Genomic DNA, 14,957 nt, shown 5'->3' with positions numbered 1-14,957 from the left:
GATAATTCATAATTAGATATATGCAAATTAAAGCAACTCTGACATTCTACTTCGCAACCATCAGATTGGTAAAGATGTCAAAAAAGGAAAATGACAAAAGTTGGAGGAGCTATGGGAAAATAAGCACGCACTCTTGGTAGAGCTGCAAATTGGTCTAACCACTGTGGAAAGCATTTTGGAACTATATACAAAAAGAACTCATTAAGCTAGACATACTTTTTTTACTTAGTGATATCTACTAGACCTATCCCGCAAAGAGATCAAAGAAAGAGGGCAAAGGACACATATGTACAAAAATATTTATAGCAGCTCTTTTGCTGTAGTAGGAAACAACTGAAAACTAAGAAGGTGCCAATATACTGTGGAATGGCATTTTTTTTTTATCCACGTTCATAGAACACCTAAAATCCACCTATAGACACTTTTATGGGGCTTCTGAGGGTCTGGGGCCCCCAGATTAAGAACCTCTAGTTTAGAGAGACAAAGGGAACCTGAGAGCAGGACAGAAGGAGACAAAAGAGGACAATTGACAGTGCAGAGCTGGGACTCAAAGTCTGAGGGGAGTCTCCCTAGATCCTTATTATTCCCTGAAGGCTTCAAGAAACCTGATGGAAGTTAGAGCACCATGGTGATTGACTACTGGGGCTTGGAAAATGTTCAGGCATTGCTGAGGGGCAGTGTGTTTCAGGGGAGCCGGGAGAAAACCTTCCCTTCAGGCCTGAAAGATTCTCAGTGAGGCCTCACTCCTTCATGAAGAAGGTCTGGCATGACAGCTCTGGCATCCTCTCCTTGCCATTGGGAACTCTGCAAAGCCCAGTCCTCTTTCTGAGTCAGGAATTACAGGGACCAAAACCTGGGAGAGGGACAAGCTTTATCTATACAACTTCTCTTCAACATCCCTAACCCCTGGGGACGCCACCCAGCCACAGGGCCTCCCTGTTTGGCAGGCTGCAGGAGGAAAGACCAGATAGACAGAGACTCTGCCTGCTCTTCCTGGGAATGGCAGCCTCTAAAACCATCTGAGATCCCCACAGGCTATGGAGAGAAAGAGTGGGGACCTTCCTGATTCTCAATCTGATCCCTTATGCCAAGAATCATAGACTGCAAGCAAGGGCAAAGGGAAGGCAGGGGGCAGGGAATGGAAAACTCAGCTCATGAACTAGGCACTAGTGAGTCCTGCTTTGGGAAAACCTAGACTCTTATTAACTCTTGAGAGTCAAAGGATACCAGAGCTCACCTATTCATCTATTTCTAGATTTAGAAACAGAAGGGACCTTAGAGGCCATTAAATTCAAATCCCTCATTTTTTCAAATGGTGAAACTGAGACCGAAAAGGGGTAATGACTTGCCTACATGCATCACACAGCCTACCCCGTATATTGGGGAAGGGCAGTAAAAGAGAGAAATACACACAGGACTTGTCCCTAGGAAAAAGGGACAAGGAGGGGAAAGTGAGGGGGGGGGTGCTATAGGCCCCAGTTCTTAGGGTCAGGTGGTTGTGCCAGGAAGAGGGAGAGAATCACTGAGAGGATGAAGAGGAAGCCAGAAAGTCTTGGGCCTGAATTCCCTGCCTGGTTGATCTCACACTGACAGTTGGAGGGAGACTTGGAAGGTCTTGGGGCCCGAGGACCAGGGGCAGAAGGAGAACAGTCCAACCAGTCAGGCCCCACAGGGTGGGGAGAGCCAGACTCTGCTACCACACTGCCTGGAGCAAATCGCCAGTACTCAGTACCCTTGAAGAAGTAGGTGTCTCCTGTCCAATGAGAATGAGGGGAAAGGTCAGGGTACTTCTTAGAAGACCATTCTACTCTCAGCTCATTCCTCCCCAGACCCAGGCATCCTGAGGCTCAGTTCCACTTTTTCCACCAAGTCAACCCACATCCTAGCCCCCTGCCCCCCACACACCTTTGTTGCCAACAGTTACATCATCAGGTGCTGAAGGTGCTCCCTCCCACAGGATCAGATTTTTGGGGTAGCCTGGGTCAACGCTGTGGACAGCCTCATCAAAACGCCAGTATTGTTCACCTCGAATCAGGTATGTCTTTCCATTCTGGGGCCAAGAGAAGACAGCATCCACAGCCTCCCCAGGAGGAAGCCCCAGTTCAGTAAGCAACTTTGGGGAACCAGCCTCCAACTGCCGGTCCTGAAACACCCAGAACTGGTGTCCTGAGGATGGGAGAATACAGTCAGTCAAATACAAAGGCCCTTCAGTGTTGTCTCCTTCCTCCACAGCAGCAAGATCTCCATCTTGTTCTTGTCTATGCCTAACTCCTCCTCTGAAGCCTCCTAGTCTATCTCTCCCACTGTCTCTTCTTTCTTGTCTCCTTCCCCTACCCAGTTCTCTTTCCACATCTGCCTCTCCCTATCAACAATGTTCTGCCCCCTGCAATTCTCTTTTCTCTACATCTCTTCCCAGTCTCCCCTGGGTTCTCTTCCCCGACTCCCACTGTCTTCACTCTGTCCCCCATTCCATTCACCACTGAAAAGCAGGATGCGTCCATCTGAGGGCCGAGAATAGGCTGCATCCACAGCCACCACATGCTCAGGCAGACCCTCCCAGAATCGGTGCAGCTTGGCAGGTCGAGGGGACACCAGCTGGCCTGAGGGCTGAAGACGCCAGAACCAGGGTCCTAGAGTATAGGGGCATCATCAACATATCAGCCCTAAAGTCACTCACCCCCAAATCCTAGGGTAGAGTGGACCAGGCTGTAGGTGTTAGAGTATTAGATTAATTCTCTACCCCACTTTGGCCATACTCCTGGCACACATGATGTGACTGGGCTCTTGGCCTTGAACAGGACATCAGAATATAAGAGGTTAAAAGAGTTGCAAGTTATTACTATGGGAGGGTCAGAAGCAAAGGAAAATAGCAACTTCAGGTCCTAGGGGATATGGTAAGGGCGTCAACATTTCAGAGTAACATTAATAGGAGTCAAAGGTCACTCACCTTTAAAGAAGAAGACCTCACCACGGATATTGGCGATAGCATCAAAGTTACCTGAACATCGGTCAGGAACTGGAGCTGAAGGACTGAAAGAAGGTGTAGGAGTAGGAAGGCAAAGATAGATGGGAGTGAGGTGGAGAACTGGAGGGGTCATTATGGACAGAGGGGAATGGTAGGGAGGGGAGAGGGAGGCCAAAGAGGGGAGGACTAGGGAGGAATTGGGGATTTATCAGGAAAGAAATGGAATACTTACCTGTCTGGGGGCTGCCCAGGGGGCTGGGGTGGAGGAAGCAGAGGTTTCTGAGTTGACTCTGGGTGGGGATTATTTGGACCTTTTCCTGGAGGGAGGTAGAGGTAGAAGTGGGGTGAAATAGAGAGGCTGAAAGGAGACAGCTCTAGGGAGGGTTCTCTTCCCCATTAACAAGATGGAGAATGATGGAAAAGACAAAAAGGAGTTAGAGGTCCTGGGTTGCAGTCTTGGGTTTGCCACTTATTAGCTGTGTGACCTTTGATAAAACATCTCTGAGCTTTAGTTTTCTCATCTGTAAAATGGGGATAATAACACCTGCTCTTCTAGGATAAAATGTTTAGAACCAATGTTGCAGGGGTGAACAGAAGGAGGGAGAGAGAACAGAGAAGGAATTTTGATGTTTGGTTTTGTTCCCATAACCCTTAGCCTAGATCTGGGAAAGGGAAAAATAGAGGGTCCCAGGGCTCACCATAAAGTTGCTGGATGCCTTCTCGGTCATCAGGTGAGAGCCGGTACTTCAAAGGGTCCCCAGCTGGACCCTGGTAGAAAGGTCGCATGATGGAGTTGGGGGCTGAAGAGTGGGCCAGGCCCAAAGCGTGGCCAAACTCATGGACAGCCACAGCAAACAGGTCTGTCCCACCGCTATCTATGTGTTGGGAAGAGGCAGAATTCAAATGGTGAGAAAAGGGACCTTGGTCCAATCCGTTCTTTACATAGTTGCTAAAAATGCTTTTCCTACAAAGCAGATCTAACATGTCTCCCTCCTACTCTATAAAGTTCTGTGACTCCCTATGGCCTCCAAGACAAAATACCAACTCTTCTCTTTGGCTTTTAAAACTGTTCACAACTTGTCACCAACCTACCTTTCCAACTTTGTTGTACATTATTCCCCTTCCCAGTCTAGCCAAGTTCCTTACTCATAGTATTGTACTCCTCTTGTGTCCAGAAGTAGTGATCTATCCCACATGCCTAGAATGCTTTTCTTGATCTCTTTCCCCACCAAAGTGTCTTCTATCTTTTCTACATATATTTCTATGGTATCTCTTATAAAATGTAATCTACTTGAGACTAGTGATAATAACTTGTTTTGTATTTATATCTCCATAGCCCAAGACAGTACCTGACAGTAGCAGGCACTTCATAAATGCTTCCTGATCAATTGATTGGTGTATCCCTCTCCCTATCTCATGATGGTCCTAAACTACAGCCCTCTAAGCAAAGAAGGACTCATGTTAGCACTTGGCTGGCTCTAGAAAGGAGAAGCCCTACACCAAAAAAAGCACAATTTGCACAAAAGAGTAGCCCTGGCCAAGATGAATCTTCTTGCAACATTGCTTGGCTTGCCTGTTCCAAAATTCACAATGGCTCCATATTTCCTCTGATCTCAAATCTAAATTCACCAGAGCCTCCCCAGTATCTGCCCTACCCAACTGCAACTTGCTTTATTTTCTCTAGCCAACCTGGCCCCCTTATCTTTGCCTTGCCTAGAACACCCTCCTCCTTCCTCTCATCTTCTCCATATCCCACTCATCTTTCAAGGTCCAACTCAGGTCCCACGTTTCTGGAAAGCCTTTGGGATCCTCATCCCAGCCTAGGGAGGTGCGTCAGAGAAACAATCTTTAGGATTTATATCCATAGTTTATATCCATATTTATTCAATAGTCACAAACGCAGTCTTTTCCTATTCTCTTATTGTTTCTTGTGCATTTCCTCTGTTTCTCCCCAACCTGGCTGAACTCCTCCTGAAACCAGAGGCCTGGCCTTCTGCTTCTTCTGAATCAGCCTCCTTCCTCTCTTTCCCTCTCAGCTTTCACCCAGGTGGCCCATGCAGAATTGTATGAGGAGCAGGAACTCAGTAAACCCTTGTTTAATGTAATAGAGAATGAGGTGCTCAGGGAAGGGAAATATCTCTGTGGAGGGGATTGGTCTCTAAGGAATAGGGTTTGTCTGAGGAATAAAGAGGGGGAATCCAGGGAGACCATACCGCTTTCCCCAAAGGTCCAGATTTCTTCATCATCAAAGTGGGTATCCCCAGAGATAGGGTGGTCCCCAGGGAAGAAGGCATGGGCTAACGTGCCCCCAGGCCCATCAAAGGGGTAGCTGTCCTTGTGATAGGCCCGAGCAAAGTCGATGAGGATCTCCGGCTCTATTCCTACCATGGACTCAGCCTCCTGGAATGTCATCCCCACCTCAGTTCCCCAGGCAGTCAGGGCATAGTACATCAAGTTCCGAACAGTGTCCTGGCTGAGGGCAGAGCCCTGTGGGAAGGAACGGACCCTGGTGTCCAGAGAAGAGAGTTCAGTGTTAAGGGGAGGAGTATATGGCAGTCAATGAAAACAGAGACTTGCAGGTGACTTGGAGGAGTAATGAAGGAGGAGCCCAATCAGTTGGCTACTCAAAAAACATTTCTTAAGCACCTACTATGGGCCAGGCACTGTGCTAATCACAGGAGATATGTAAAAAGTAAAATACAGTTCCTGACCTTAAGAATCTCAGAGGAGACATCACACAAATAATTATACACAAATAAGCTCTGTCCAGGACAAGTAGGAAATCATCTGCAGTAGGAGGGCACTAGAATTAAGAGAGTTTGGGAAAGGTTTCCTGTAGAAGGTGGGATTTCAGCTGGAACTTGAAGGTAGCCAGGAATGTAAGAGGCAGATATGGGGAGGAACAAAATTCCATGCATGGGGACAGCCAGTGAAAATGCTCAGAGTGGGGAGACAGAAGGTCTTGTTTGAGGAACACACTGAATTGAAGAGTATGTGGTTGGACATAAGGTGTAAGAAGGTGGGGCAGAAGGAGGAAGGTAATGAAGGTCTTTGCATACCAACCAGAGAGGAGACAGAGAACCACTGGAGTGGAGTGGAGAGTGACATGGTCAAACCTAGGCTTTAGGAAGATCACTTTGAGAACAGAGTGGATGATGGACTGGAGTAGGGAAAGACTTATACCCTCAACAGTCATAGAGAAGTATAGAAGGGGAGAGGGTTTGGGGTGAAAGATAAAGAATTCAACTTTGGATATGTTAAATTTAAGATGTCTTCCAGTTGGGACTTGAAGATTCAAAACTAGTGGTTAACCTTGGGACCTGAGCAGATCACCAAGGGAAACAGTAAAGAGGATAAAGATAACGGGGCCCAGGACAGAGTCATCTGGGACACCCAAAGTTAGCAGGTATGATCTGGATGATGTTCCAGCAAAGTAACCTGAGGAGTGGTCAGATAATCAGGAGAGAGTGTAGTGTCCTGAAAACCTAGAGAGAAGGGAGTATCAAAGAGAAGAGGGTGATCAACAGTGTCCAAAGTGTCAAGGGGTCATGAAGGAGGAGGATTGAGAAAAAGTTATTGAACTTGGCAATTCAGAGATCATTAGCAACTTTGGAAAGAGTGGTTTCAGTTGAATGATGAGGTTGGAGGCAGACCACAGAGAGTTAGAAAGAGAATAAGGGAGAAGAAGTGGAAGTATCTGTAGTAAACAACCTTCACAAGGAGTTAAGCCACAGAAGGCAGGAGGGATGTGGAACAATAGTTAGCAGGGATGGATAGATCAAATAAGAGGTTTTTTGAAGACGGTGGAAACAAAAATATGAAGCATCCAGTAGACAAGCAGGAATTGAAGACAAGAGAGGAAGTGAGGGTGATAAATGAAGCAATCTCTTGGAAAAGACAGGATGAAAGGGAAGCACTTGTGTATAGAGGGGGTTTAGCTTTGGCAAACTTCACATGAGATGGGGGTATAGGAGGAGGAGATAGTGATACTGTGAGATGAGAAAGAAGGAAGGAAAGCGATGTCTCTGGCAACAAGTTCTCAGCTGAATAAGGAGGGGAAGAAGGAGTCATGGGAGTTTTGAAAAGGAATAAAAAAGTTTGGAAAAGGGGTGGTAGATGGGATAATGAGGAGTTAATTAGGGATTACCTTGCAGCAATGAGGACCCAACTGAGGTTATCTAACAAACAGGCAGTGGATTTTGTGAGCAAGGTTTTGTGACCTTAGTTCAGCACCATTGTGCTTGGGAACAAAAGGTGGTGAAATACAAGGCTGAAGTTTGGTGGGAAAGATAATGATATAATGAAGGTAAGGGAATTAATAGGAGATGACAATGTAGTACTGAACTAGATCACCAAGGGGGAAAGACAGGGAAAGGATTAGAGTGTAACTGGTGCAGGGGTGATGCCTGAGAAAGGGATTGGAGGTCATGATATTGACAAACAGGGCTTGGTTTTGGAAGGCACAGAGATAGGCAGAATACCAAAGATTTGCATCAAATAAGAGAATTTCAGTGTTCACAAACATGGAATTGATGTGTTTGTGGCTAATGGCAAGATCTTTGACTATCTTTGTACGTGAGGTGGGGTAGAGGAATAATTTGTGGGAAATAAGTCAATTGAGGAATGGTAGGGAATTTGATAGAAAATCACTATGTATGCTGAACTGCCCTAGTATGAGGACAGGAATTAAGAAGGAGAAAAACATTTTGAGCCAAGCACTGAACTCATTGAATCTAATAGTAAGGCTTTGGGGAGGAAGACAGGTGAATTAAATGCCAACTCACAGGCATTACAGAACCTTTCAGGGGACATATGACAGATCAAACAGCCTAGTTAGCTTCTGAGAAATCAAGGAATAGATTCTAGAACCCACCTCCAGAACAGCTGCTTCTTCTTCCAGAAACTGCCTGTAAGGGCATACCGCCTCCTTCTTACCAACCCAGCCACTCCCAGGACATCAGGCAGAGAACATCGTGGCTTCTTCATGGTGGCCAAAGTGGCCTCATCTGGAAAGGAGATGGGACATGAAAAGTCAAAGGGATGGGTGGGTGCCTAGCCCTACCCCTAGGAGTTGGTAAAAGGAGAGTATAAAGAGGAAAAGCAGCCCCTGGGATTGGGAGCTCTGTTATCAGTACTGACAACTGTCTGGGAACAGAAGGGCAGAGTAGGAGAGAATGGTAGGTGATATTGGGGCAAGACTGGCAGGATTGGTGTTGTCCTTCTCCTCCATTCCATTCTAGGGACCTCTCAACAACCAATAACTCCAGTCACCTAGTAAGAGCTACCTCTAATTTGGATTCTTCAGTCCTATCCCTGAGTCCCTGAAGGCCTAGGAACTTTGTAGCAGCCCTGAAATTTGGGGCCCAGAAGGAACAAAGGGACTAGGAGCTTGATAGACCTTCTTTCTGCTCCTTCTCCTTTCCCTTATATCTAGGCACCAAATCTGAAGATGGCTGGAAGGGCTGGATCTAGAGGGAGGTAAGAGATCACAGCCTGTTTTGAGAAGGGAGAATAGGATCTGTTGAATATTACTTGAACAAGGCCTCTAGTTTTAGGGGAGGGGCATTCTGGGACACTTACTAGTTGTGTGACCAAAATCAAATCACTTAACCTCTCCCTGTCTGCCTCAGTTTCCTCAATCATAAAATAATTAATTATACTACCTACCACGCAGAGTTGTGAGATTTAAGTGAGACATTATATGGAAAGCACTTAGCCCAGGGCCTGGTACAGACTAGCACTTAATAAATGCTTGTTCCCCTTCCCCTTGGATAGTGTATTTCCTTCCCATGGTATAGGGAGCTGGGGAAGGAGTGGGGCAAGGAGTGTTTGGGAGGAAGGGATTGGCCATTCATTACCCATGAGGCCGGTCTCCTTCAACCCAGCAAACCTCTGCATGACTTTAATTGCGTTCCGGAGCTGTTCTGGGCTCTGTAGCTGAGCCTGAGCAGGGTGGGGCGGGGGCAGGTAGCCATAGCGAGTGAGCCAGTCCTGGACCACAAAAAAGAAAGGGTTAACCCGGAAGGGAGGGTCGGGGTGCGGCAAGAAGAGCCGGTAGGTAGAGAAGTCTGAGCGTCTAGAGTCTTGCACTAGCAAGCCAATAGTCGGGAGACTGTTGATCACCGTCTTGGGGGATCCCAGCAAGTATAGAATTGACCGCAACCCCCACTTGTCTCACCTACTAAAGCAAGGATCAGAGACCCTGAGGATCCTGACGTGGCATGTGTTTGTTTCACGCGTGTCTGCTGATTGTAGCCCTCACTTTCCTGACCGTGATCGCCCTATCCCTTCTTAACCCCGCTCATCTCCTGGAATACTGTGCCAACCTCAGATGCTCCCAGACTCCAGGAATCTCAGTTCACCTCTCTTCACCTGGCCCCTCAAACTTCGCTCTTTCCCTTCCATGGCCCTGGTGTCCCTCTCCTCCTTCCTGAATCTAGACGTCCAGCCCCGCCAACACCCCACTTCCCTCTCTCCCCTCCAGGTCCTAACTTTTATCTCTCCGCTCGCCGGGGTCCTAGACCTTAGCTCACTTTTAATATCCTCTTCAACACCGGGTCCCAGAACTCTCTCTCCCCTCCCTGACCCTGGCCTCCAGAATCTCAGCTTCTCTCTCTCCCCTTCTTCCTGCCCCAGATGTCCGAGGCCCCTGCTCCTCTCTGCCTTTCCACACCTCAAGGTTCCAGCTTCCAGCCCACTACTGCACACTTCAGGACCTCGGCCACCCTCCGGACTCCCCCTAAGATCTACAGAAAGCACCCGTGCTTTCCTCTGCGCATCCTACACGACCACTCCGCTGCCTCCTAGCCCCTCACGTCTGAGGACCTCAGTTTCCGTTTGTCCTCACTCCGGACCTCGATGAACCAGGCCCCCGTCTTCCTCTTCCCAGACCCCCGGACCTGGTGTCTTGTCCTCTGGTCGGTCGGCACTCACCACGCCCAGACTGACATCCTGGGCGGAGGGCTCCGGGGGTCGGGCTGGGGCTGGGTCCGGCAGCAGCAGGAGCAGGGTAAGGACTGAACACTCTCGCAGCCACATGATTCCGGCTCAGGCCAGGCTCTTGGAGTTAGAAGAAGGGAAGGAGTGATGGAGGAGAGGGGGGCAGCCTAGAAGCAGAAGAGGGGTTTTCAGAGAGGGAGCCACCCCGACCAGCCAAGCCCTGCCCTGCCCTTTTGGGGAGGCAACCCGGGTTGATTCTTGGGTACCAGCTTGATGATGTTTCTGGGGCACCAAAGGATCAAGGCTGATGAGTCTGAAAAGCCTTGGACACCCAAGGGGTCCACGGACTGGCACTGGCGTGCGGAGGGGCGGAGCGAGGCAAGGCATTGAAGTGTGGGGGAAATGGCCCGATTTCCCCTGCTTGTGTAAGCGGTGATTTGGAAACTTCAAAGGTGAGGCTGAGGATGAATCTGGCTGGGGGTTGGCGGGGGAGAGATTGGGAATGGGGAGCGATAGACTGAGACCTTGGAGGGAGAGGCATGGCTGAAGAGGGAACAGGGACTGGGGCCAGGGCTGGGAAAGGGAATTGGGGGAATAGGGCTCGGAATACCCGAGAAATACACCTCAGGTGAGGGAGAAAAGGCACTAGGAATCAGGAGGGCCAGGTCACAGAATCTGGGATTTGAAAGGGACCTTGGCATGCTGGTACTCTTGGAGAGAAGGGGGAGGAGATGAGGGCATCCTGGGCAGGAAAAGGTAGGCTCCTGGAGGGAGGAGGGGAGGCCATTAGCAGGGGAGGAGAGTGTCTGAAGATGTCAGTTACTAGGAGAGGGAGACACCAGGGAGGAGGAGGTAGAGACCAAGTCTAAGGAAAGGACACTAAGAGAGGAAGTGGTCCTAAGAGGGGAGCAGTATTCCCTAGTGCCTGCACGGCTCCTCATACACCCCACTCACCCTCCCCTGGAAATGGGGCATCTAGGAAAACATGGAAAAGAACCATTCATCTCTTTCCCCGCTTTGGTTTCCTATCTTAGAACTGCCTTAAAAGGTACCTCCTTTGAGTGTTCATTCTCCAGACCACATGCTGAGCTTAGCCCTGCAGCCCCTTCATGTCCTGTGTCTGTGGTCCATTCTCCAGCTGTGATCTGGCAGCATCAGTTTGCACTTTCCATACAAATGGTTCAAATGCGACAAGCAGAGTGGCAGTGGAGCACCAAAAGAAAGAGGGAGAAAATGCACTTCCTCCTAGGATCCAGCTGTTGAAATCCTTCCCTAGCTTCCTTCTAGACCTCCCCCAAGTGCTGCCCCCAGCGGTCTCTGCCACTCCCCCAGCCTCCAGCCTCACATTTATCTGAAAGTGCTCTCTTCCTCTTCCAGTATCTCATAGCTCTTCTATCTCCTTGCCTGGCCCTCATTACATTCTATCTCATATCATAATTAGTCATGTCAAGATGGTTCTTGGGGTTGTTGGGTAGAATTGAGGAAGGGGTGAAGTGGAAACAACAGAGTTGGAGAAACTGAAATTGAATACAGAGACAATGAGACAGACAGAGAGAGAAGCAGGACCTAGACATAGTGGAGAGGAGGAGGAGGGCAGAGACAGAGGGACAGGGACAGAAAGAAACTGAATGAAGGGACCACAGACATAGTCAACGTGACAGAAATGACAGGCATATGTATACAAGAGCCAGGGAAGGCCCAGGGCTGGGCTGAGGGGAGATTTCTGTTCTCTCTCACCAAGGCAGACCCCTCACAGTTTCTCCCCTAGACATACTCAATAAACAAATTAAGAGGAATTCTCTCTTCCAAGGCTCTGAGAAGTATCCTTCCCCACCCTGCTGAGGGGTAGTTGTTATTTGTGGCTACCTCCCCATTTGAGCATCCTACATTGTCTTACCTGCAACCCTTGTCCCAAGGTACAGGGAAGAGACCTGTACCAATGGAGGTTGGGACAGGGGTGGCATAATTCCACAGGTATATGTCCCAACCCCTTTCCCCCAACCTGGCTGTGAGCTTGCTTTAGAAAGAGGCCAAGTTGCAGTGGGTTCTGGCTGCCTCTCAGCACCCACCACAGGACCTCATGTGCACAGAAACACATGCAGCCCCACTTAAGGAATTTTGAGAGGTAGGTGGCCTTTTAAAAAAAATCATCTGATCCATGGCTCATTTCCCTATTTTACAGAAGAAAACAGAAACAGAAGTAGTGGCAGAGACAGGACTAATAACTCATCTTTAATTGAATCTGCCCATCTGGATAACTGTCTCATTCACTATTAGAACCTACCACATATAAACCATAGGAGTCTTGCAGCTTTTGTCTCATAACAGTCCTATGAGGCAGGTAGGCAGGACAAAGCTTATCCTCATTTTTGCAGAGATGAAAACTGAGGCCCAGAAAGAGAAAGTGACTTGCTCAGGGCTGATCGTACTCATCCAGTAGCTGCATAGGCTGGACTGCAAATATATTTTCTGATGGCTAAACCAGAGTTGCTAGGCTAACCAGATACTAGGCTGCTACTGTCCTCCAACCAGTACGAAGCCCAGTCCTGTTACAGAGAAGTAGTAAGGTTTTTTTCTGAGAGCTATTTACCTCCGTGACAACTCTGGGTATGGCTCTGCTCATCCTTCTGGGGATATCTCTGCCTTCAATCTCTTCTCTGGCCTGGGTCCCCCAATAGGTACACCCCTCTCTCTCCCACCAACCTCTCCCTATCCCTGATGACCCAGATTTCTTGAGTCCTCTTAGTTTCCCTTCCTCAAGGGAAACTTTCAGTGGGAATCTCCATTCCAGGGCTTAGTTCTGCTTTACAAAAACAGAGAGGAGAGGGGGAAAATGAAATGGGACAGGAATGGAGAAGAAGAAAGGGGAAGAGAGAAAGAGAAGAGGAGACATTTTGTCCTTTGCACCATCCCTCTCTCTCAGGTAGCCAGTGTTGAATAGGGCCACCAACTCCCAGTTTCCTCCAGGAAGCCAGGCATCACGGTTCCCTAAGCCCTCCTCAATAAATGGGGCCCCAGCTCTCCTGCCAGTTGGCTATTCCAGATCAATATTGACAAGCTGAGTGTTTCTGGGAAGGAGGTGGGAGGAAGGGCCAAACCATGACCACTAATGGGAATGAGGTTAGTCAGAGAAGAAGTTGAAAGAAGTGAAAGAGGAAAGTGCAGGGAGGATGAGACAGCCCTATTCCCCAGCTACCATCCTTCCCATTCTCTCTTCTCTTTTACTGACAAAATTCTGAAGACAGTCTACACTTGCTGCCTGTGCTTCTCCATTCATTAGACCTCAGCTCCTTAATAAAGTAAATACTCTGATCCTTAAATAGAAAAAGGAATTTAAAAAGCTTTCCATTCATTAGTACAGACACTGGGGTTGAGCTTTTTTCCCACTGAAAATGATTGCATACATAGGTCAGGGGTCAGGGACTCACAAACTGACCATATTTGCCATGTTTCAAAGCTCTAGAGTATGACTTCCTGTTAATCTTCCAAAGTATATTTACTAAGGCAGTTCACTGCATTGGGCAGAGTGTTGGAGATGGAATGGGTGACCTGGGTTGGGGTCTATCTCTGTCACAATGTGTCTGTGGCCAAATCACTTCCCCTCTAAAAGTTCTCAATGAACTCCTCTATAATAATCCCTGCCCTATTTCCATGAATTAATTAGGGATAATTAATCCTAGAATGGAAGATGCCTTTAAAATATCAGAGCTGAAAGGTGACTTAGATATAATCTAATCCAACCCACCATTTGACCCAGTAGGAAGCACACTCAGAAAAGAAGTGATCTGCCCAAGGCTGGTTACACTCTGACTCAGTGGCTGTGTTAAATCAGAACCAGTCTCCTTTCCCCAACAAAAAAGGCTGCTTCCTAGACAAAGGGAATAATGTAATTCTGAGGTGCTTTTCCCCCTCACAACTCCGGCAATATGGGGTTTGGTCAATTTTGTTTGTTTGGCTGATTTCCTAGGTACAAAACACACCTCACATTTAAATGGTTTGATTTGAAAATGTCTTCTCTTGATGGTGAGAAGATTCTAAGATGCCAAAATAGAAGCTAGAAAAGGCAAAATGGAGACAGAGACAAAAAGAGAAAGAGAAAAATAGGAGAGAAGAGAAGAGAGGGAAAAAGAGGGTAGAGAGACAGGAAGAGAGAGAGAAAGGAGGGTAAGGGCCATGGGGGCTCAGAAGAAAAAGACATCTGTGTGAGGGTCCTGAAGGTGTTTCTAGAAGAGATTAGTACTTGAGCAAGGCCAGGAATGACTACAGAATTGGAACTGGCCAAGAAGAGGAAATAAAAGGACTTCTAGGAAGGGAGTGGGGGTGGGGTTAGGTTTAGAGTGGCTGAAAATGAATGATGGTGCTCAGGTTGGGAGAGCCTTCTGCTTTGACAGATCTGGGCTCCCAGAGGTAGCCTGAAATGAGGCTGGAAAGGGAGATTGGAGCTAGACTCTGAATAGCCCTGAATGCCAGGACAGAAGAGTTTGGAATTTATTTGGGGAACTATCTTGAAGTATTTGAGCAGGGGAGTGGTCTGTTAAGATCTATGCATAAGGAAGGCAGAGAGAACAATTAGAAGGCTATCAGTGTGGTCCAGTAGACTGGTGATGAGGAGTTGACCTAAGATGATGGAATAAGCATTATTGTGTAAGGATCATAGATGAACTGGAAGTAACTTCCAGAGATACCCAGTACAACTACCTTGTTTTATAGACAAGGAAATCGAGGTTCAGTTAAGTTGTGACTTGTCCGAGATCACTGAGGTAGGGTTTGAACTCAGGTCCTCTGACTCCAGAATCTGTGTTCTTTCAACTGTAACTACATTGATTGAATTTGAGATTTTCTGTGGGGCGGGGGAAGACGAAAAGGAGTGGAGCAAAAAACAAAGAGTAAAAGATGATTCTGAGGTTTGAGGCTTGGATGACTAGGAGGATGGTGATATCATAGGATAGAAACAGAAGAATCAGGGGGAAGGACAGGTTTGGGGTCAGGGGTTAAGATGATCAGGTCAGTTTTGGAGATAGTGTTGATGTGAATTCTAGGAGGTTGGTTGTTT

General features: G+C 47.8%; 1 protein-coding gene across 1 annotated transcript; it reads right to left on the bottom strand.

Moving 5' to 3' along the window:
• Positions 1 to 207: 207 nt before the first annotated feature.
• Positions 208 to 14,901, bottom strand: MMP25 (matrix metallopeptidase 25). The gene is made up of 11 exons (XM_072602910.1): positions 10,957 to 14,901; positions 9,899 to 10,071; positions 8,824 to 8,956; positions 7,839 to 7,971; positions 5,179 to 5,471; positions 3,664 to 3,840; positions 3,198 to 3,282; positions 2,948 to 3,030; positions 2,478 to 2,630; positions 1,906 to 2,166; positions 208 to 1,753 (listed from the first exon to the last, which is right to left on the bottom strand). Exons 2-11 carry the CDS (start codon positions 10,001 to 10,003, stop codon positions 1,467 to 1,469), a joined length of 1,710 nt encoding a protein of 569 aa, XP_072459011.1. The 5' UTR covers positions 10,004 to 10,071; positions 10,957 to 14,901; the 3' UTR covers positions 208 to 1,466.
• Positions 14,902 to 14,957: the final 56 nt, after the last annotated feature.

This window comes from Notamacropus eugenii, chromosome 1 (genome assembly GCF_028372415.1).
Source record: "Notamacropus eugenii isolate mMacEug1 chromosome 1, mMacEug1.pri_v2, whole genome shotgun sequence".
NCBI lineage: Eukaryota > Metazoa > Chordata > Mammalia > Diprotodontia > Macropodidae > Notamacropus > Notamacropus eugenii.
This window is presented reverse-complemented; position numbering and strand designations above follow the sequence as displayed.